General features: G+C 43.3%; 1 protein-coding gene across 1 annotated transcript in view; it reads left to right on the top strand.

Annotated features, from left to right (window-relative positions):
• The first annotated feature begins 1,667 nt into the window (after window positions 1-1,667).
• SP1 (Sp1 transcription factor) overlaps window positions 1,668-22,137 on the top strand; it is a 55,947-nt gene continuing 35,477 nt past the window's right edge. The window contains exons 1-3 of the mRNA XM_036124112.2: window positions 1,668-1,798; window positions 2,851-3,005; window positions 3,406-4,921. Of these exons, the coding sequence (XP_035980005.1) occupies window positions 1,792-1,798; window positions 2,851-3,005; window positions 3,406-4,921 (1,678 nt within the window). The 5' untranslated portion in view covers window positions 1,668-1,791. The remainder of the gene's footprint in view (window positions 1,799-2,850; window positions 3,006-3,405; window positions 4,922-22,137) is intronic.

Raw genomic sequence — 22,137 nt, forward strand, 5'->3', positions numbered from 1 at the left:
GGGGGATCCAGGCTTTATTATTATTATTATTATTTTAAGATTTTATTTATTTATTTGACGGAGAGAGAGAAGAGCAGGGGGAGAGGGAGAAACAGGCTCTCTGCAGAGCAGAGAGCCCGATTTGGGACTCGATCCCAGAACCCTGAGATCATGACCTGAGCCGAAGGCAGATGCTTAACTGACTGAGCCACCCAGGCGCCCCACGGGGATCCAGACTTTAAAACATAACAACACATCACGAAGTGCTGAATTGTAAATAATTTAGTGACAACATGTAAGATACAAGGGGCTACAGAGAATGAATAACCTCCATGTCATTGACAAGTCACCCAGGCCGCCCCCACCAAAATCAGGAAAAAGGGGAGGTGGAATGGGAGGCCAGAAATTCAAGTGCCTCGGGAAAAACGTCCTTTAACTTTGTAGTTACAAATGCAGGAACTCTTTATCTTGCCATCCTGCTTTATGCTTAGACGGTATTTACAATAAAGGGGAGAAACAGGAAGTGGCTTATAGGACATTGACTCTGGGAGGTTCTCCAATGTCTTTTAGCCTCAAAGACCAACTCTTGAAAAGTTAACCCCACAAAAATTAAGTATTTAGCACTTTTATCTGGGAGAAGTTAATAAAATGGCGTTTGCTGGTCTCACAGAGCCCTTGCGAACTGTCAGCTCGGTATTAACCGTATGAGCGCGTCGCCAGATTTCGTCGTGCACGCACCCACAGGGCTTACACCCACATTCAGAGGCATCCGCCCGCCTGCCCGCCCAACCCCGGGAAGGGTGAGACTAAAGAGGTACTTTTAAGAACGGGTAAGTGAAGGCTCAAACGAGCCCTGGTGGTGAGGTAAAACTGCGCACCAACTGTCTTGGCTCTGACACTTGTTGAGCAGCAGGGCTCCACTGAAGCATGCCACCTAATCACTGTAAAGACGTCCCTTGAGGAGGGCCAAAATGGCGACGGACTCCTCTTGGCACAGCCCTGCTCCCTCCCCCCAGGACCGAGGCTCTAGTAGCGCCCATTGGCCAAGCTGGAGGCGGTGCCTGGCTTTCTTCGCCACCTCATTGGACTGAGTGACTGAGGGAGACGCCAATTCTCCTCTGCCCACTCCAAAATCCCGCCCTCAGAGTCCATTCAGCGTTTAATTGGCTTTTCATTCACGTCAATTTGCGTCCTATCGTGTCTTTTTTCAGTGTTAATCCAATCATAACTTTCTTGGCTGCCCGCCTGATTTCTGATTGGTTTTCATCAGCTTCATCCTATCCCATTTCTGCCTACTTCTTACCGCCTCCCACCGGGGACTTTGCCCAGGCATGTCCAGGGTTCTGGTTGGTCGTTGTTCTGTCATTCCAATCAAAGTTCTTCCTATCCCTACCGTTCAGGGAGCCCGCCTGGCAGTTAACTGGTTTCTTTCCAAGCCTATCATCACTAGTTCCCGCCCATCCTCACTTCCTGCGTCTTTCATTGGCCTTTAAAACTGAGAGGGCGGCCTCCTTGGGCGGACACCAGGCACGCAACTTGGTCTTACACGCCTTAGAAAGCAAGCGAGTCTTGTCATTGGACAACCTACCCGTCTTTCTTCTGCAAGTCCCTCCTTTCTCCCTCCCTCATTGGGCGGGGCAGCAGCTAGGGGGCGGAGCCTAGGCCGGGCTTGTGGCGCGCTGCTCCCTCCTCCTTACCCCCCCCCTCCCTGTCCGGTCCGGGTTCGCTTGCCTCGTCAGCGTCCGCGTTTTTCCCGGCCCCCCCCAACCCCCCCGGACAGGACCCCCTTGAGCTCGTCCCTCAGCTGCCACCATGAGCGGTAAGGATGAGTCCACTCCAAGCTTAGGGGTGGGAGGGGAATGAGGGGGCGCGCGCGAGGGCCGACCGGGCGGTCCCCGCCGTGAGGGGGGGCGGGCGGGAGGCGGCGGCGGCGGCCTTGGTCCCGCCCGGGGCGGAGGGAAGGGAGGGAGAAGGGGCAGTGGCGGGGCCTGCGAGAAAGAGGGGGATGGGCCGCCCGCCCCGGGGGAGGGGGCAGCGTGGCCTCGCCCGCCCCCTGCCCGCCCCGGCCACGGGGGACGGGCCTTACCCCCCACTATTCGGCCGCCCGCCTGAGGCTCCTCCCGCCGGGGGCTGGAGCCGCGGGGGCGGCCCGAGCAGTGCAGGCCCCGCCCGGGCCAACCGCCTCCCTGGTCCGCCCTCTGGTCGCCGCCTGCCCCAAGGCCCTCCCCTCCCCCCGTAGGTTTCCCCTCCCCCCCACCGTCCCGCCCTTTCCACGCCCCTCACCCCGAAACCGCCCTTTCCCTCTAAGGGCCCGCCCTCTGTCCGCCCCGAAACCTCCAGATTCCTAACCCCTGGACCCCTTTAGCCCCTTAGCAGTATTCACAAATGTTTCCTCACTCACACTTTTTATTTGTTCTTTTCCCTTTTCCCCTCTTCTCCTCTTGGTCCTTTTTACACTTGAATTTTTCTCTTTCTCCATATCCTTTGACCCTAATTTTAGCAAGCTTTCCATCCACCCACATGTTGTTTTTTGCCTTACCTATCCTTCTCCTTTTTTTCACCAGGATAATTTTTTGTATCTTGAAACCCTTTGAACATGTCCACCGCCCCTCACATTTCCTATGTGAAAAGTACATTTTTAATGTTTTCTGGGTTTAATTTTGTGCAAGGGAGAATTGAGGCCCAGTTTTAGCGCTACTGTGTTCTGGATGTCCTACAACTGCCCTTTCTCCACTCCACTTTTTTTTTTACACTAGTGCCTTTCATCTTACTGTTAATTATTTCTTTTTCATCATAGTGTCTTTTACTCCTCCTCACCTTACCCTTTTCCTTCCCCCAGCTTTAAGTTGTTTATCTTTTAATTCTTTTTAGACCAAGATCACTCCATGGATGAAATGACAGCTGTGGTGAAGATTGAAAAAGGAGTTGGTGGCAATAATGGGGGCAGTGGTAATGGTGGTGGTGCCTTTTCTCAGGCTCGAAGCAGCAGCACAGGCAGTAGCAGCAGTGGAGGAGGAGGAGGGCAGGTAAGTGATGATCAGGACAGAGTGGGGGAGAAGTTAAGAGAATGTGGATATTCTTAGATGATTGTCTTTTCACAGAAACATTTTTAGGAAGGGGCTAAACCATTTTTTAGCTAAGGAAGTTAGCATAGTGAGACAAATGATTGGCAGATCCCCAAGATGAGGATTTCAGCAGTATAGATAGGTCAGCTGTTTCTTTCTTTCTGTCTTCCTTCCTTCTTTCCTTTCCTTTCCTTTCTCCTTTTTCCTTTCCTTTCCTTTCTCCTTTCTTAGCTTTCTTTCCTTCCTTTCTTTCCCTCTTTGTCTGCATTGTTTTGCTATTTACTTGTTTTATACTGCCCCCTGGGCTGGCAGCTGGGTGTCACTAAACTAACTCCTATCCTCTCCCTTATTTTCTGGCCAGGAATCCCAGCCATCCCCTCTGGCTCTGCTGGCAGCAACTTGCAGCAGAATTGAGTCACCCAATGAAAACAGCAACAACTCCCAGGGCCCAAGCCAGTCAGGGGGCACAGGTGAGCTTGACCTCACAGCCACACAGCTCTCACAGGGTGCCAATGGCTGGCAGATCATCTCTTCCTCCTCTGGGGCTACCCCTACCTCAAAGGAACAGAGTGGCAGCAGTACCAATGGCAGCAATGGCGGTGAGTCTTCCAAGAATCGCACGGTCTCTGGTGGGCAGTATGTTGTGGCTGCCACCTCCAATTTACAGAACCAGCAAGTCCTGACAGGATTACCTGGAGTGATGCCTAATATTCAGTATCAAGTAATCCCACAGTTCCAGACCGTTGATGGGCAGCAGCTGCAGTTCGCAGCCACTGGGGCCCAAGTACAGCAGGATGGTTCTGGTCAGATACAGATCATACCAGGTGCAAACCAACAGATCATCACAAATCGAGGAAGTGGAGGCAACATCATTGCTGCTATGCCAAACCTACTCCAGCAGGCTGTCCCCCTCCAGGGCCTGGCTAATAATGTACTCTCAGGACAGACTCAGTATGTGACCAACGTACCAGTGGCCCTGAATGGGAATATCACCCTGCTACCTGTCAACAGCGTTTCTGCAGCTACCTTGACTCCTAGCTCTCAGGCAGTCACTATCAGCAGCTCTGGATCCCAGGAGAGTGGCTCACAGCCCTCCACCTCAGGGACTGCCATCAGTTCTGCCAGTTTGGTATCATCACAAGCCAGTTCCAGCTCCTTTTTCACCAATGCCAATAGCTACTCAACAACTACAACCACCAGCAACATGGGAATTATGAACTTTACCACCAGCGGATCAGCAGGGACCAACTCTCAAGGGCAGACACCCCAGAGGGTCAGTGGGCTACAGGGGTCTGATGCTCTAAACATCCAGCAGAACCAGACATCTGGAGGCTCTCTGCAAGCAAGTCAACAAAAAGAGGGAGAGCAAAACCAGCAGACGCAGCAGCAGCAACAAATTCTTATCCAGCCTCAGCTAGTTCAAGGGGGACAGGCTCTCCAGGCCCTTCAAGCGGCACCATTGTCAGGGCAGACCTTTACAACCCAAGCTATCTCCCAGGAAACCCTCCAGAATCTCCAGCTTCAGGCTGTTCCAAACTCTGGCCCCATCATCATCCGGACACCAACAGTGGGGCCCAATGGACAGGTCAGTTGGCAGACTCTTCAGCTGCAGAATCTCCAAGTTCAGAACCCACAGGCCCAGACAATCACCTTGGCCCCAATGCAGGGTGTTTCCTTGGGGCAGACCAGCAGCAGCAATACCACCCTTACACCCATTGCCTCAGCTGCCTCCATCCCTACCGGCACAGTCACTGTGAATGCTGCTCAGCTCTCCTCCATGCCTGGCCTCCAGACCATTAACCTCAGTGCATTGGGTGCTTCAGGAATCCAGGTGCACCAGCTTCCAAGCCTGCCCTTGGCTATAGCAAACGCCCCAGGTAAGGCTTCCAATCTTTTACATTAATTTCCAGAGCTAACTAGCATCTTAACTGAAACTGTTGAGTCTAAAGAAGGAAATAGAGATTTTTGTGGGTAACAGTTTCTAGAGGGCAAGTCGATTAGAGAAATAGCAATGATTCTATTTAAGTCATTTGGAACCGACTTAACGGAAACTTTTTTTTCAGTTAATCTTAGGAGAAAGGAGCATTTCTGGGCAGTGTCCCTGGGGTCACTGTACTTCCAGTGCTTTTGGTACTACAGAACAAGGGTCAGCAAATTTTTTCTATAAAGGGCCAGATAGTAAATATTTTTAGGTCTTGTGGGCCACATAGTATTCTTTTTTGTTTGTCTTTTTACAACCCTTTAAAAATGTAAACCATTCTTACCTCGAGAACTTTATTGGGGCTGCAGGCCCACCGCTTCATAGGATGAGAATTGATTATAAACTCGATCTATTTGTAGGACAGTTATTAAATAATCAGGTATTTCTTATGAACTGTAACTTTTTTTTTTTTTAAGATTTTTTATTTATTTATTTGACAGAGAGAGGCACAGAGAGAGAGGGAACACAAGCAGGGGGAGTGGGAGAGGGAGAAGCAGGCTTCCCGCCGACAGGGGAGCCCGATGTGGGGCTCGATCCCAGGACCCTGAGATCACGACCTGAGCCGAAGGCAGACGCTTAACTACTGAGCCACCCAGGCGCCCCGAACTGTAACTCTTAAGTGAGGGAAAGGTGATATAGCGGGTTCCAGAAGGATTTTCAACAAAAAAAGTTACATAGTTAATCTCTAGTTAGCTAGAATATCCTACCCTCTGAGCAAGCTGGTTAGTTAAGGTTTAATTTTTTAAACTTCTAGTTATCGGGGCGTCTGGGTGGCTCAGTCGTTAAGGGTTTGCCTTCGGCTCAGGTCATGATCCCAGGGTCCTGGGATCGAGCCCCGCATCGGGCTCCCTGCTCAGTGAGAAGCCTGCTTCTCCCTCTCCCACTCCCCCTGCTTGTGTTCCCTCTCTCGCTGTCTGTCTGTCAGATAAATAAATAAAATCTTAAAAAAAAACAAAACAAAAAACTTCTAGTTATCTTAAAAGTAGAATCTGTCTGCGTCCCCTTACATATTTTCAGTAAGCTTCCTAGGTGATTCTGGTGCTTCCTAGCTAGGAGAACCACTTCCTAGACTGCTTTTAAAGTAGCATATGGTTAAGAAGGGAGGGGAGAGAAAGGGAGAGTAAGGCCTGAAATGGAGTGGGGAGGTGGAGTTGAGAGGAATTAAGAATACGGAGAGCATTGAAGGGAAAGAGTCCTCAGGGAAGAGGTATGTATTGGAATGGATGTTGAATCAGTTGACCACAATATTCAGCTATTCATTTTGAATAGTGTTTCACTGTTGGTTAATTTGAGATATGTCCATTTAAAAAAGTGAAAGTCTATTTAGAATTTATTTTAAATTCTGTGGTGATGGAGCTAATCTTTAATAAAGAGCACAAGATTTTTTTCAAGATTTATTTATTTGAGTGGGGAGGGGCAGAGGGAGAGGGAAACCCAAGCCAACTCTGAGCTTAGTGTGGAGTCTGACGCTGGGCTCAGTCTGATGACCCTGAGATCAGACCTGAGCCAAAATCAAGAATTGGACTTTTTTTTTTTTTAAGATTTTATTTATTTTTGACAGAGAGAGAGAGAGTGTACAAGCAGGGGAAGCAGCAGCAGAGGGAGAGGGAGAAACAGGCTTCCTGCTGAGCAGGGAGCCCGATGCGGGGCTCGATCCCAGGTCCCTGGGATCATGACCTGAGCTGAGGGCAGACGCTTAACCATCTGAGCCACCCAGGCGCCCCAAGAATTGGACACTTTAACCCACTGCGCCACCCAGGATACTATAGATTTTTACATTCTTGCATGATATATAAAAATTATGATGGGAAATAGTTTAATATCACCAAACTTAGTTTTATTGGAATATATGTGGGTTTATGAATTGTTTACTTTTATTGTAGAGTTCTCTTTTCATTTAGATTGGTTCTTATATAAAAGAGGATAACAGGGGCACCTGGGTGGCTCAGTTGTTAAGCATCTGCCTTCGGCTCGGGTCATGATCCCAGGGTCCTGGGATCGAGCCCCGCATCAAGCCCCACATCGGGCTTCCTGCTCCGCGGGAAGCCTGCTTCTCTCTCTCCCACCCCCTCTGCTTGTGTTCCCTCTCTTGCTGTGTCTCTCTCTGTCAAATAAATAAATAAAATCTTAAAAAAAAAAAAAGATAAATAGACAACCATATTTCCTGCCTCCTGCAGTTTTGGAAAATGGTGGGCGGGAGGTCTGCTCAGGTTCCCTAACTTTCTTACATTTTTTTCTTTTTTTAAAGATTTTATTTATTCATTTGACAGAGACACAGTGAGAGAGGGAAGACAAGCAGGGGGAGGAGGAGAGGGGGAAGCAGGCTTCTCACAGAGCGGGGAGCCTGATGCGGGGCTCGATCCCAGGACCCTGGGATCATGACCTGAGCCAAGGGCAGATGCTTAACGACTGAGCCACCCAGGCACCCCACATTTTTTTTTTTTTTTTTTGGTTAAGATTTTATTTATTAGAGAAAGAGAGAGCTTAGAGAGAGAGAAAGAGAGATCATAAGCAGGGGTGGGGGGTAGAGGGAGAAGGAGACTCCCCACCGAGCAGGGAGCCTGATGCGGGACTCCATCGTAGCACCCTGGGATCATGACCTGAGCTGAAGGCAGATGCTTAACCGACTGAGCCACCCAGGTGCCCACTTTCCTACATTTTTGAGGTGTGTTTAAAATGACTACATTTTGAGCCTTAACAAGTTAACAGTTTTCTTAGTGATTGGGAGATCTAAGAATGGAAAGAGCTGGAAGGGACCTAAGAAGTCATCTAGTACAACTGCCTTATTTTCTAGATGAGGACATTGAGTTACAGAGAAGCAGTTAAGTAAGTGGTGAGACTACATACAAGTCAGCTAGGGCTTGTAATTAGTTCTTGTGTAAGGCATTACCTATTAGTTTTAACTTAGGATGTGAGAAATCCTTTAGATTGTTAAAAATGTTTTAGAAAAGATATCTTTGCTTCTTTGAAGTTTAATGCTCTAGATGTGGCAAGTGTTTCATAGGCTAAAATTTATGGCTGGCCGTAGAAGTGGGAAAAGTTAAAACTAAACAGTAGCCTGGAAAATTAGACACTTGCTACACTAGCATGTTTGTTTTCTCTTTGCTCTTAGGTTGTATCCAGCAGTTTGCTCTTCCTCAAAGGAAAGCAAAGCTGTGGGATTGTTCCATTTAGTAATAATTTGGATCCTTGCAAATTTCTAAAAAGGTTTAGAACTTAGGCTTTAGAGAACAGTTATTAGGCACTCTCATTGCTAAATCATGCTCTGGGGAAGTCTGCCATTTAATATGTCATAGGATAGGGCTACCTAGCTATTATGGATGGTCTCAGAGCTCAAAAAAATGCATGCGTTTCTGTGAAGTAGCAGCAGCTTGACATTCACTAATGAGAGAATGAGTTTCTGAAAGGCCATTTTGTGAGTTGAGATTGGTTGCCTCATTAATAGTGGTTTCCGAAGAGAAAAGTTTCCTCCTTTCTGGTTGGTCATACTTGTGCAACATTTTTCTCCCTTCAATTGGTCAACTTTATCCTTAATGAAAGATAATAAAATCATTTCCTAGAAGCTTTAGTGCTGTTCATCTGTTGCCTGGCTGCTAAAAAATGTCTCATTTTACCCCCTTTTCTGGTATATAGTAATTTTACTGGAAAAACTCAATCTCTTAGCAGTATAATGTTGTAGAAAGAGCCTTGGATGTGAAATCATCTGTAGATAAGTGGATAGATACATAGCACTCTACAAAGTGAGACATTATTACATGGTTGTGGAAGACTGCAACTTCCATGGTGTTCACTTAGTCTGTTTATATTTATTATTTTTAAAAACCATCTTTTAGAAATTGTTTAAGCTCTCCTGTTGACTTTCAGGGTTTATTTCTGTTTGCTGAATACACAGGCAAAGGCACAAACTTAGAACCAAAGTAAGCCAGCCATCTTAGTATCCTGTGTTTTTTATGGCTCAGCCCCTGGTGGGTGGTAGTGAGGAAGGGACCACCCAGTAAACTGAGTTTAGTTTCCAGACAGTGAAATGATCTATGGGCTCTGAGGTTTTTTTTTTTTTAATCAGCTTTTTTTGTTTTGTTTTGTTTTTTGTTTTTAAATCAACACTGTTTCCCAGTTATCAGCACTCTTTCCTCTCATTTTGTAGTTACACTCTCACAGATCTTGTTTTTTTCCAGTTTAAAGCTTCAGGTTTTTTCTCAGACACTCCTGTGTCCTGAAAACTCTTCCACCAGGTTGACCGGGGGGGGGGGGGGGGGCAGCTTTGAAAGACAGTTTGTATGACTTCGTGGGAGTTCTGCCTAATAAAGAGTTCAGGGCTAGTCTTTGGCAGGAGAATAGAGCATATTTCCTTGATGGCTATAATTCACTCAAGAAGCAAATTTCAGGCACTAAAAATAAAAAATTCACATCTGCTTGGTTTTATCGAGGTCAGGAAAATGTCTTCTCTTAGAAGTTAAGTTGAATGTGATACCAGAGTTAGTTTGCCAATGGTGTCGCTAAACTTGGGGTCAGATTGCTGAGACCTAATTTATTAAAAAGTTGTATTTTAGACTAGGGTATTTGAATACTAGTGACAAGTAGGTTTAGATGATTTAAATGTGTTCAGAATTAGTCTTTTGCAAAAGATCATTTGAGAGAGTTTTCTCTTTTAAAATAATACACTTTATCAAATACAATGTCAAATGTTTCTGCATCATTTGCCTTTTTAATCTAATATTTGTTTCTGAAGGTGATATTAGTGCTTTTAACTGATTTCAATTTAAGTAGAAAAAGTCTCCTTTAAAACTAAGGTGGATTCATTGATTTGAAATGACTGAGAAGACAGTCCTCGGACCTTTTCAGTTGCTCCTATTTATTCATTCCAGTGGCTTTCTGTAAATGACGTCATTGTTAAATCACGTTGCATTGTGTAATGTGGCCATTTTAGTTCTTAATTAAATAACGAGCACAAGGATGCCTAGTGTTTCAGGAAAGTTTAGTATCTGTTTTGTTCTTATATCTTCCTTTTCTTTTAAATGTTTCACTTTGTAAGGTAGCATATGAATGTTGCCACTGGTAATTTAGTTCTGCTCATTCCTTGCTTCTAATTGTTTTTTTTTTTTCCCTCCTTGAAAATGTTTTGGGATGTAAGATGAACATCTGTAGAAAAGCTTTATTACATAATGCTTTGTAAGTTACTTATTGGATGTCTGTAAACGTTAATAATATTAGTTGAAATTTTCTACTTTGCTATTTGTTTTTTATATTTCTTACGGGTGTGTCACAATAGTGCTATCCCTTTTTCTTTTTTTTCTTTTTTTTTTTTTAAAGATTTTATTTATTTATTTGAGAGAGAGAGAATGAGAGAGAGCACATGAGAGGGGGGAGGGTCAGAGGGAGAAGCAGACTCCCCGCCGAGCAGGGAGCCCGATGCGGGACTCGATCCAGGGACTCCAGGATCATGACCTGAGCCGAAGGCAGTTGCTTAACCAACTGAGCCACCCAGGCGCCCAGTGCTATCCCTTTTTCTAACATTTAACATTATTATTTAGGTACTGGTGTGCTGAAGTGTTGTTTTAAGGTTTATATGCCCACATTATGACTATATTGTTGATACTATGCTAGGTTTTAAGAATTGTTTTCTCTTAGAAGACCCTGAAAAAGTTCCCATAGAAACTTTCTTTTTTTTTTCAGAGTTGGTTGCAAATCTGGGTTGTAATTTGAATTTGCACTTTTGCTCCAGTGTTTTTTAAACTCTGAGTGGCTTATGGAAAGTGGGCAGTATTACTTGTTTGACAAGTTTGGATATGCCAATCTAATTTACTATGAATCTTTCTAACTCTGTATCTATCTACAAAGTAAATAACTTAATTTTGAAGGAGTTAAGATATCTACGTCAAGACAAAGACTTTACCGTTAAGAGATGAGAGAACTAAGTTAAAAATTTATACATCTCTGAAAACTTTTATTTTTTTATTTTTATTTTTTTAAAGATTTTATTTATTTATTTGAGAGAGAGAGAGCACAAGAGAGGGGAGCGGGAGAGGGAGGAGCAGACTCCCTGCTGAGCAGGGAGCCCGATGCGGGACTCGATCCCGGGACTCCAGGATCATCTCTGAAAACTTTTAAAAAATTATTATTATTACTTTTTAAAGATTTTATTTGACGGAGAGAGACACAGAGAGGGAGGGAACACAAGCAGGGGGAGTGGGAGAGGGAGAAGCAGGCTTCCCGCCGAGCAGGGAGCCCGATGCGGGGCTCGATCCCAGGACCCTGGGATCATGACCTGAGCCGAAGGCAGACGCTTAACGACTGAGCCACCCAGGCGCCCCTATTTTTCATTTTTTATTTATTTTTGTAAAAAGATTTTAGGGGCGCCTGGGTGGCTCAGTCGGTTAAGCGGCTGCCTTCGGCTCAGGTCATGATCCCTGAGTCCTGGGATCGAGCCCCACGTCCGCCTCCCTGCTCAGTGGAGAGCCTGCTTCTCCCTCTCTCTCTGCCTGCCTCTCTGCCTACTTGTGCTTTCTCTCTCTGTGTCAAATAAATAAATAAAATCTTTAAAAAATAAATAAATAAAAAGATTTTATTTGTTTATTTGACAGAGAGACACAGTGAGAGAGGGAACATAAGCGGGGGGGTGGGGGTGGGCAGGCCTCCCGCCGAGCAGGGAGCCGATGCGGGGCTCGATCCCAGGACCCCGGGATCATGACCCAAGCTGAAGGCAGACGCTTAAGGACTGAGCCACCCAGGTGCCCCTATTATTATTTTTTAAGGATTTTATTGAGACACAGCGAGAGAGGGAACTCAAGCAGGGGGAGTGGGAGAGGGAGAAGCAGGCTTCCCGCTGAGCAAGGAGCCCTGATGCGGAGCTCGATCCCAGAACGCTGGGATCATGACCCGAGCTGAAGGCAGACGCTTAACGACTGAGCCACCCAGGCGCCCCTAAAAAAATTATTTTTATAGGAAAGCAAATACTTGCTGCAAATAATCTAAAAAAGCTTAAATGGGGGCGCCTGGGTGGCTCAGTCGTTGGGCATCTGCCTTCGGCTCCGGTCGTGATCCCAGGGTCCTGGGATCAAGCCCCGCATCGGGCTCCCTGCTCAGTGGGAAGCCTGCTTCTCCCTTTCCCACTCCCCCTGCTTGTGTTCCCTCTCTCTCTGTGTCTCTCTCTGTCAAATAAATAAAATCTTTAAAAAAAAAAAAAAAGCTTAAATGCTATTGAGATGGATCTTTTCAAATTATTCAGTATGTTCCTCGTTGAATTGACCCTTTTTGATGATTTAAAAGTTACAACTCTTTGCAAACATAATACAATTAAGTAAGACTATCAATGGTAATAGCAACTAAATGGAAGGTTGCTGGAGCTGGAAACCCTCATCCCTTCCAATACCCCCATTTTGACAGAACCTAAGGACTAGAAACAGTCAATGACTTGCCAGAGGTCACTGACAAAATTTATAGAGTAACAGATCTTTTGGCTTTAGATCAATACCCTTTTCCACTACACTACACTATTTTCTTATATGACCTTTTTTATTTTTTTATTTTATTTATTTTATTTTTTTAAGATTTTTAAAATGTATTTATTTGACAGAGAGAGAGACAGCGAGAGAGGGAACACAAGCAGGGGGAGTGGGAGAGGGAGAAGCAGGCTTCCCGCTTAGCAGAGAGCCTGATGCGGGGCTCGATCCCAGGACCCTGGGATCATGACCTGAGTCAAAGGTAGACGCTCAACGACTCAGCCACCCAGGCGCCCCTCTTACGTGGCTTTTTAAAAAAATATATTTATTTTTAAGTAATCTCTACACCCAGCATGGGGTTTGAACTCATAACCCTGAGGTCAAGAATCACGTTCTCTACTGACTGAGCCAGCCTGGCACCCCTGTTTTCTTTTTTTTCCCACTTTATGACTTCTCCCAAGTAGAAAAATGGATTTGTTTTTTTACCCAGGTTCAGTTTTTTTGAAGTGTTACATTTGTAGCCTAAGACAGATAAAAGGAAAAAAGCATGGTTAATCAACTTCTTTATAAACTTTGTTATGAATCATAATTTGTTGTAATCAGATTAGTTAATTTGAATTTAATTTAATCTGTAATTAAATATAAATAATGCGATCAAAACGTTAAGAAGGGAGGGGCAAGATGGCAAAAGAGAAATCAAAGACTTATAGTCACTTTGAAAATGTGAAGGTCGGGGCACCTGGGTAGCTCAGTCGTTAAGCGTCTGCCTTCGGCTCAGGTCATGAGCCCAGGGTCCTGGCCCCACATAAAGCTCCCTGCTCAGCGGGAAGCCTGCTTCTCCCTCTCCCACTCCCCCTGCTTGTGTTCCCTCTCTCGCTGTCTCTCTCTGTCAAATAAATAAATAAAATCTTAAAAAAAAAAAAAGAAAAGAAAAGAAAATGTGAAGGTCAGCTGTGTCATATTGAAGTGTATGTGTAGAAGAGTATTACCCTTCCCCCTCCCTTTCTTTTTTTTTTTTTTTACAGTTAAGATGATGTGATGTGTTTTCCCTGACTGTACCTTTCTTACTTTTTTTTTCCTGATATGCTTCAGACTTTTCATAACAAATTTTTATTTATTGTTCCTCATCTATTGTTTTGTTATCAGGAAATTCCCTTTCAGTGCCTGCCTTCTCTACCCATGACATTTCTTTTTTTTTTTTAATTTTATTTATTTATTTGAGATAGAGTGAGAGAGAGAGAGCACATAGGGGAGCAGAGGGAGAAGGAGAAGCAGACTCGCTGCTACGCAGGGAGCCCGTCGTGGGGCTTGATCCCAGGACCCTGGGACCACGACCCAGGCCAAAGGCAGACGCTTAACCGGCTGAACCACCCAGGCATCCCTACCCACCACATTTCTGATTGGAAAAAAATATATTATCCTGACATACTTGTTGGGGATACAGTTTAACAACCCTTTGAGAGACTATATAGGGCCCAATTTTGTCCAGGCCCAACATAGACAATGCATAATATTTCTTTTTTTTATATATATGTAATATTTCTTATGGTCACTGGTGGTATCTGAAAGTACTATGCTTAGAATTCTTTGGCAGTTTCTTGCACTCATGAAAAACTGTAATTTTATGCAGACTGTCTTAAAGAAGGTAAAAAGCTCTTAATTCTGAAAACTGTATTTGGAAATTTTCCATATTATCAAGAACTTCTTTGTTTGGTTTGGTGTTCTCTTAACAGAATATCTTGTTGGCATTATCATGTTTTGAATGGCCTCCTTGTTTAGCCTTAAATGCTATTAAGAAATCCAGTAATACTCATGGTTCAGTTAACTCACATAGGCATTTACTGAACAGCAGTATACTTAGTAATACAATTGCCCCCAGCAGGCTTAAGAGTTAGATACAAAAGTGTAGCAGTGGGGGGGAAAAGTGTAATAATGAAAATGGGTTCCAATTTTTGATGCCTTATTCATAGGCAAATTTAGCAAAATTTATTGAGCATTTATTATGTGTCAAATGTGCCAGGCTCTCAGAATTCTCTGAAACAGATAATGGTCCTTGCCTTCATGGAACTCCAGTTGCTGTTGTGTTGTAGTTATATACACATAGTGCACTTCAGAGGGGAACAAGTTTTCACACTAATTTTCACACTGAGCTAATACTGAGAGTTGCAGAAAATATAAGAAATAATAGGGCCACACTATTTTGGATTTTAGTTTTCTCTTGTGGTATACATTATCAGGTTATTTTTAATTAATATCATGTCATGTCCTTTAATATTTTATTAACTATTTGTACTTTTACTTATAATTTTGACTCAAGTTTTAAAAGCAGATGTGTGGAAAAGGGGGAAGAGAATTGCATAAATATTTTCATTTATTTAATGGTAATCGTATTTTTGTTCATTATTAAATCCCTAGCATTTAAATATTTTTAGGGAAAAATTACTTAAAACTAAAGAATATGCAAAATGGTATAGTTTTTTTTTCTTTTTTTTTTTTTAATTGATGGAAAACATTCAAGTGTTTCAAAGTGTAGGTACAGAGGTCAAAGAGCCTGCTTCTTTTTTTTTTTTTTTTTTTTTTTTTAAAGATTTTATTTATTTATTTGACAGAGAGAGACACAGCGAGATAGGGAACACAAGCAGGGGGAGGGGGAGAGGGAGAAGCAGGCTTCCCGCTGAGCAGAGAGCCCGATGTGGGGCCCGATCCCAGGACCCTGGGATCATGACCTGAGCCGAAGGCAGACGCTTAACGACTGAGCCACCCAGGCGCCCCTAAATGGTATAGTTTTTATTTTTTATTTATTTATCTATTTATTTTTAAAGATTTTATTTATTGGGGCGCCTGGGTGGCTCAGTTGTTAAGCTTCTGCCTTCGGCTCAGGTCACGATCCCAGGGTCCTGGGATCGAGCCCCGCATCGGGCTCCCTGCTTGGCAGGAAGCCTGCTTCTCCCTCTCCCACTTCCCCTGCTTGTGTTCCCTCTCTTGCTGTGTCTCTGTCAAATAAATAAAATCTTTAAAAAAAAAAAGAAAAAGAAAAACCTTTGAGGATAGGAAAAAAATAAAAAATTTAACTTTTGTTTAAATGATGTTGGTAAAAACATTAAAGAACACAAATATGGAAGATAAAGTAAAAATTGATTGAAGTTTAGCTATCCAAAGATATCCACAGTTGAAATTCTTTTTTTTTTTTTTTTAAAGATTTTATTTGTTTATTTGACAGAGAGAGACACAGCGAGAGAGGGAACACAAGCAGGGGGAGTGGGAGAGGGAGAAGCAGGCTTCCCGCCGAGCAGGGAGCCCGATGCAGGGCTCGATCCCAGGACCCTGGGATCGTGACCTGAGCTGAAGGCAGATGCTGAACGACTGAGCCACCCAGGCGCCCCACAGTTGAAATTCTGATGAACGTCTAGCCAGCTTTTTGTACATTTGTGTATAATTTACAAAGAAATCTGTATATAGTTTTATTAATATTTTAATAGGATCATACTATCCATAATGCTCCGTGATTTATCTTCACCAAACAATATAGTATGAACATCTTTTCCATAAATAATAATAAATATATGTTTGTATCATCTTTTTAAATGATTGTGTGGTAATTCCATAGTATGTTTGTACTAGGATTTACTTAACCCTGTTGTTTCCAAAATTTCACTGTTACAAGCAGTGCTGTGATGAACATCTAAGTTCACACTTCTAAAGATTTTATTTATTTGAGAGAGAGAGAATGAGAGAGAGCAAGCACATGAGAGGGGGGAGGGTCAGAGGGAGAAGCAGACTCCCCGCTGAGCAGGGAGCCCGATGCGGGACTCGATCCAGGGACTCCAGGATCATGACCTGAGCCTAAGGCAGCCAGCCGCTCAACCAACTGAGCCACCCAGGCGCCCAAGTTCACACTTCTAAATTAAAATTCTGTAAGTGAGCAGTTCTACTCCTAGGTATATTTCTTTGCTTCTTTTTTTAAGATTTGTCTATTTTATTTATTTATTTTATTTTTTAAAGATTTTATTTATTTATTTCACAGAGAGAGAGTACAAACAGGGGGAGCAGCAGAGGGAGAGGGAGAAGCAGGTTCCCCACCGAGCAGGGAGCCTGACATGGGGCTGGATCCCAGGAACCCGGGATCATGACCTGAGCCAAAGGCAGATGCATAAGTGACTGAGCCACCCAGGCACCCCAAGATTTATCTATTTTAGAGAGAAAGAGAGCATGCCCAAGCAGGGGGAGGGGCACAGGGAGAGGGAGAGAATCTCAAGCTGACTCCCTGCTGAGGACCACCCAGCACCCCATACTCCTAGGTATATTTCTAAGAGAAAAGGGAACTTATGTCCACATGGAAACTTGCACAGAAACGTTTATAACAGCATAATCGCCTAAAGACGCCGATAACCTAAATGTCCATTGGATAAACAAAATGTGATAGATATATCCATATGATAGAATATTATTTAACCATAAAAAGGAATGAAGTATTGATACATGCTACAATGTGAGTGAGCCTGGAAAACATTCTGTTAAATGAAGGAAATCAGCCAGAGAGAAAAGGTCACATATTTTATGATTCTACTTATATGACCTATCTAGAACAGGAAAATCCGTAGAGACAGTGGTTGTCAGGGTATGGGGTGAAGGGATAATGGGGAATGGTTATTTAATGGGTATGAGTGTTTTTCTGGGGTGATGAAAGTTTTGAAAGTATAGAGAGGTAGTGGTTGCACAGCATTGTGAATGCACTGAATGCCACTGAATTGTATACTTTAAAATAGTTAATTGAATGTTATGTGAATCTCATGTCAATTAAAAAAATTTTCAAAAAGAACTCCTGGCTGGGTCATTCAGTGGAGCATGTGACTCTTGATCTTGCTTTTGTGAGTTCAAACCCCATGTTGGCTGTAGAGCTTACTTAAATTCTAGGGGCGCCTGGGTGGCTCAGTCTGTTAAGCATCCGACTCAATTTCTGCTCAGGTCATGATCTCAGGGTCGTTGGATCGAATCCCGAGTCAGGCTCCATATTTAGCAGGGAGTGTGCTTGAGATTCTCTCCCTTTCCCTTTCCCTCTCCCCCTCTCCCCGCTCTCACACATGGCACTTTTTCTCTTGCTCTCTGTCTCTGTCTCTCTCTAAAATGAATAAATAAATCTTTGAAAAAAATTCTAAGCATTAGTGGGTCACAGGTTTTTATACATTTAATGTTTCAATACTTAACAGCTAAACTGAATTTCAGAAAGCTAGCAATTTATACTACCATTAATAACTAGTCTTTGTGGGCGCCTGGGTGGCTCAGTTGGTTAAGCAGCTGCCTTCGGCTCAGGTCATGATCTCAGGGTCCTGGGATCGAGGCCCGCATCGGGCTCCCTGCTCAGCAGGGAGTCTGCTTCTCCCTCTGACCCTCCCCCCTCTCATGCTCTCTCTATCTCATTCTCTCTCTCAAATAAATAAATAAAATCTTTAAAAAAAAAAACTAGTCTTTGCCAATATGGGGGGGGGAAGAGTCTTGCTTTAATTAGCATTATTTGAATATTAGGGAAATAAATATATTTTCATTTATTATTTGCATTTTTTCTCTTGTGAGTTGCCTGTTTTTATTTTAAACTTATTTTTTTTATTTTTTTAAAGTAGGCTCCACACCCAGCTTGGAGCCTAATGCAGGGCTTGAACTCAGGACCCTGAGATCAAGAACTGAGCTGAGATCAAGAGTCGGATGCTTAACTGACTGAGCCACTGAGGTGCCCCTCACTTTTTTTTTTTTTTTAAGATTTTATTTATTTATATTGACAGAGAACACAAGCAGGGGGAACGGCAGGCAGAGAGAGAGGGAGAAGCAGCTCCCTGTTGAGCAGGGGGGACCCCAGGACGCTGGGATCATGACCTGAGCCAAAGGCAGATGCCCAACTGACTGAGCTACCCAGGTGCCCCTCCTTTTTTTTTTTTTTTAAGATTTATTTATTTAGAGAGAGAGAGAGCATGAGCCAGGGTGGGGAGAGGGAGGAGAGAAACAGAATTCTTGCTGAGCATGGAGCCCGGACCCAGGGGTTCATCTCATGACCCTAAGATCGTAATCTGAGCCAAAATCAAGAGTCAGACACATAACCAACTGAGCCAGCCAGGCACCCTTATATTTCACTTTTAAAGTGGTGATTTTTAATTACTGTGTAATATTCTGTCAAGTCGTTTGCCACAATTTCTTTCTTTGTCAAATATTCTGATTGTTTGAAATTTTCCTATATTTTAAATATAGAATATAATAGAGCATACAGTTTTTTCATTTTGAGTCATTTACTTAGAATACATCTTTAGGAGTTGGTTTTCTGATTCATTCATTACATAATATTAAAAGAACAGAGAGCATAACATTTAAAATATATTAGATAAAATATGTCTGAATTATCCATTGCCATATTAAGTAGAAGTTTAAGGAAACTAGTATAGGAAAAGGAATATGCAGATGCATAGATGAGCACCTGTATATTATCATTGAGTAGCATTTCTTTTTTTCTTTTTTTCTATTTTTAAAAATCTATTTTTTAGAAAGCGCATGAGAGCTGGGGGAGGGGCAGAGGGAGAGGGAGGGAATCTCAAGCAGACTCCCCGCTGCACACAGAGCTCTTTGCAGGGGGGCTCAATCCCGTGACCCTGAGATCATGATCTGAGCCAAAACCGAGTCAGAGGCTCACCTGAGTAACCCAGGTGTCCCCATAGAGTAGCATTTTGTCTTGTATCTTTTTGTGGTATTGTCATTGGCTGTTTAAAGATGTGGTGTGTTTTTGCAACACTAGGTATAAATGAGAGTATCTGCTTTTAGTACTTACCTAGTAATCTAGATAAATTAAGACAAGGTGAAGTCTAGTTCTTACATTATAAAGTGACTTTAGCGTTTATGCTTAGGGAGGGGTTAAAATATTAGCCCATAGTGTATCAGATTATATAATTGTGCTATGGGCATTACTCATGTATAAACTTTGAGAAGCCTATCATTAAAAGGTACCTAATGTGTAAGTGCTATTTACCTGGTCATTTCAGGGATTTTATTTATTTATTTATCTATCTATCTATCTGTTTATTTATTTATTTTTTAAAGATTTATTTATTTGACAGAGACACAGCAAGAGAGAGGGAACACAAGCAGTGGGAGTGGGAGAGGGAGAAGCAGGCTTCCCGGTGAGTGGGGAGCCTGATGCGGGGCTCGATCCCAGGGCCCTGGGATCATGACCTGAGCCAAAGGTAGACATTTAATGACTGAGCCACCCAGGCGCCCCCATTTCAGGGATTTTAGAATGATGTGGATCTGAAGAATTACTCCTTTAGTTCAGGTTAAAAAAAAATTTTTTTTTTTTTTTTAAAGATTTTATTTATTTGAGAGAGAGAATGAGACAGAGAGAGAGAGCATGAGATGGGGAGGATCAGAGGGAGAAGCAGACTCCCTGCTGAGCAGGGAGCCTGATGCGGGACTCGATCCCGGGACTCCAGGATCATGACCTGAGCCGAAGGCAGTCGCTTAACCAACTGAGCCACCCAGGCGCCCCCCAAAATTTTTTTTTTAAAGATTTTATTTATTTGACAGAGATAGCGAGAGCAGGAACACAAGCAGGGGGAATGGGAGAGGGAGAAGTAGGCTTCCCGCCGAGCAGGGAGCCAGATGTGGGGCTCAATCCCAGGACCCTGGGATCATGACCTGAGCCGAAGGCAGACGCTTAACGACTGAGCCACCCAAGCGCCCCTTTAGTTCAGATTTTTATGTATAATGTAACTATTATGATTATAAATAGGTAAAGTTTGTGCATATGAATATTAACTGAGAAGATGAAAATGTGATGATAATTTGTTGGGATGGTAGGGTTTTGGATGTTTCCCCCTCCTTTTTTGTTTCCATTACACTTTTTCTTTTTTTTTAAAATTATTTATTTATTTAAGTAATCTCTGTACCCAACGTGGGGCTCAAACTCAAGACCCTGAGATCAGGAATCACATGCTCCTCCAGCTCAGCCAGCCAGATGCCCCTTGTTTCCATTACTCTTACTAATACTATAAATATTTTTTAAAAAATCTTATTCACGGGGCACCTGGGTGGCTCAGTCGTTAAGCGTCTGCCTTCGGCTCAGGTCATGGTCCCAGGGTCCTGGGATCGAGCCCCACATCGGGCTCCCTGCTCCGCGGGAAGCCTGCTTCTCCCTCTCCCACTCGCCCAGCTTGTATTCCCTCTCTCGCTGTGTCCCTCTCTGTCAAATAAATAAATAAAAAATTTAAAAAAAAAATCTTATTCACAAAACATGATAGATGGCTATTACTACTCATTTTTCTTCAGGCCCTACTAGAGAAATTATTATTATTTTTTTTTTTTTAAAGGTTTTTTTATTTATTCATTCGAGACACAGAGATAGAGAGAGAGAGAATATGAGCAGGGGGAGAAGCAGAGGGAGGGGGAGAAGCAGGCCCCCCGCTGAGCAGGAAGCCTGATGTGGGGCTCGATCCCAGGACCCTGAGATTGTGACCTGAGCTGAAGGCAGATGCTTAACCAACTGAGCCACCCAGGCGCCCTCCTACTAGAGAAATTAATCTGGTCTTGTTAGTGAGAGAGTCTCTAGGATACCTGAGTTTAAAGTACTTATTTTCCCTATGGTCATCTGTATTTTCCTTCAGCATTTTTTCATGGTTTTATCGTCACACAGCATCTCATTACTATATTTTATCCAGAAAATTCTCTGAAAACATGAAGCTTAATTGGCACAATTTGTCCTTTCAGTGTTGTGTATTCAGAATGGTTATTTCTGCATTATTAATCAACTCCAAACTTTATTTATTTATTTTTTAAAAGATTTTATTTATTTATTTGACAGAGAGAGACACAGCGAGAGAGGGAACACAAGCAGGGGGAGTGGGAGGGGGGGAAGCAGGCTTCCCGCGGAGCAGGGAGCCCGATGCGGGGCTCGATCCCAGGACCCTGGGATCATGACCTGAGCCGAAGATAGAAGCTTAACAACTGAGCCACCCAGGTGCCCCTCCAAACTATTTTTAATGAGAATCAAGTATTATTTGAATGCTTCGATATGATTATCCTTTTTCAGTGGTAAATCGAATGGTTAGAAGCAAAATATTAAATTACTGTGCATTTCATTTTTTTGTTTTACAGCATTTTATTGGTGCTGTTTTAGAGATATTGGTGATTGAATTTGATAGTACAGTTGTCCTAGATAAGTTCAAAATAACATACTGTGAGTAGTAAGAGTACATATATAGATAGGAAGGAAAAAACAAAAGTCACACTCAGCTCTTTTATTTTACTAATATACAGTGATTTATTGAGTGCCTTCTATGTGTTAGGTGTAATGCTAATGGTATGCTTTATATTATTAGTCCAGTTAAATCATATCCTTTTTGCTGATGAGGAAAGTAAGGCTCAGAGAGGTTACTCTGCTAGTAGTAAGTCGTGAAACCAGGATTCAATCTAGGTTTGTCCAGCTGCACCATTATAGTGCATTACAGTGTATTTAATGGTCCTGATTAATTTTAATCATCAGAAGCTCCTAGTAATTTTAAAATACCTGTTAATGTATATGAACAGACCAAAAGTCAGTCAAAAGGACCTTATTTGAAAGCCAACAAGGTTGGGGGCGCCTGGGTGGTTCAGTTAAGTGTCCAACTCGATCTTAGTTCAGGTCTTTTATTTTATTTATTGT

Source organism: Halichoerus grypus, chromosome 6 (genome assembly GCF_964656455.1).
Source record: "Halichoerus grypus chromosome 6, mHalGry1.hap1.1, whole genome shotgun sequence".
Lineage (NCBI taxonomy): Eukaryota > Metazoa > Chordata > Mammalia > Carnivora > Phocidae > Halichoerus > Halichoerus grypus.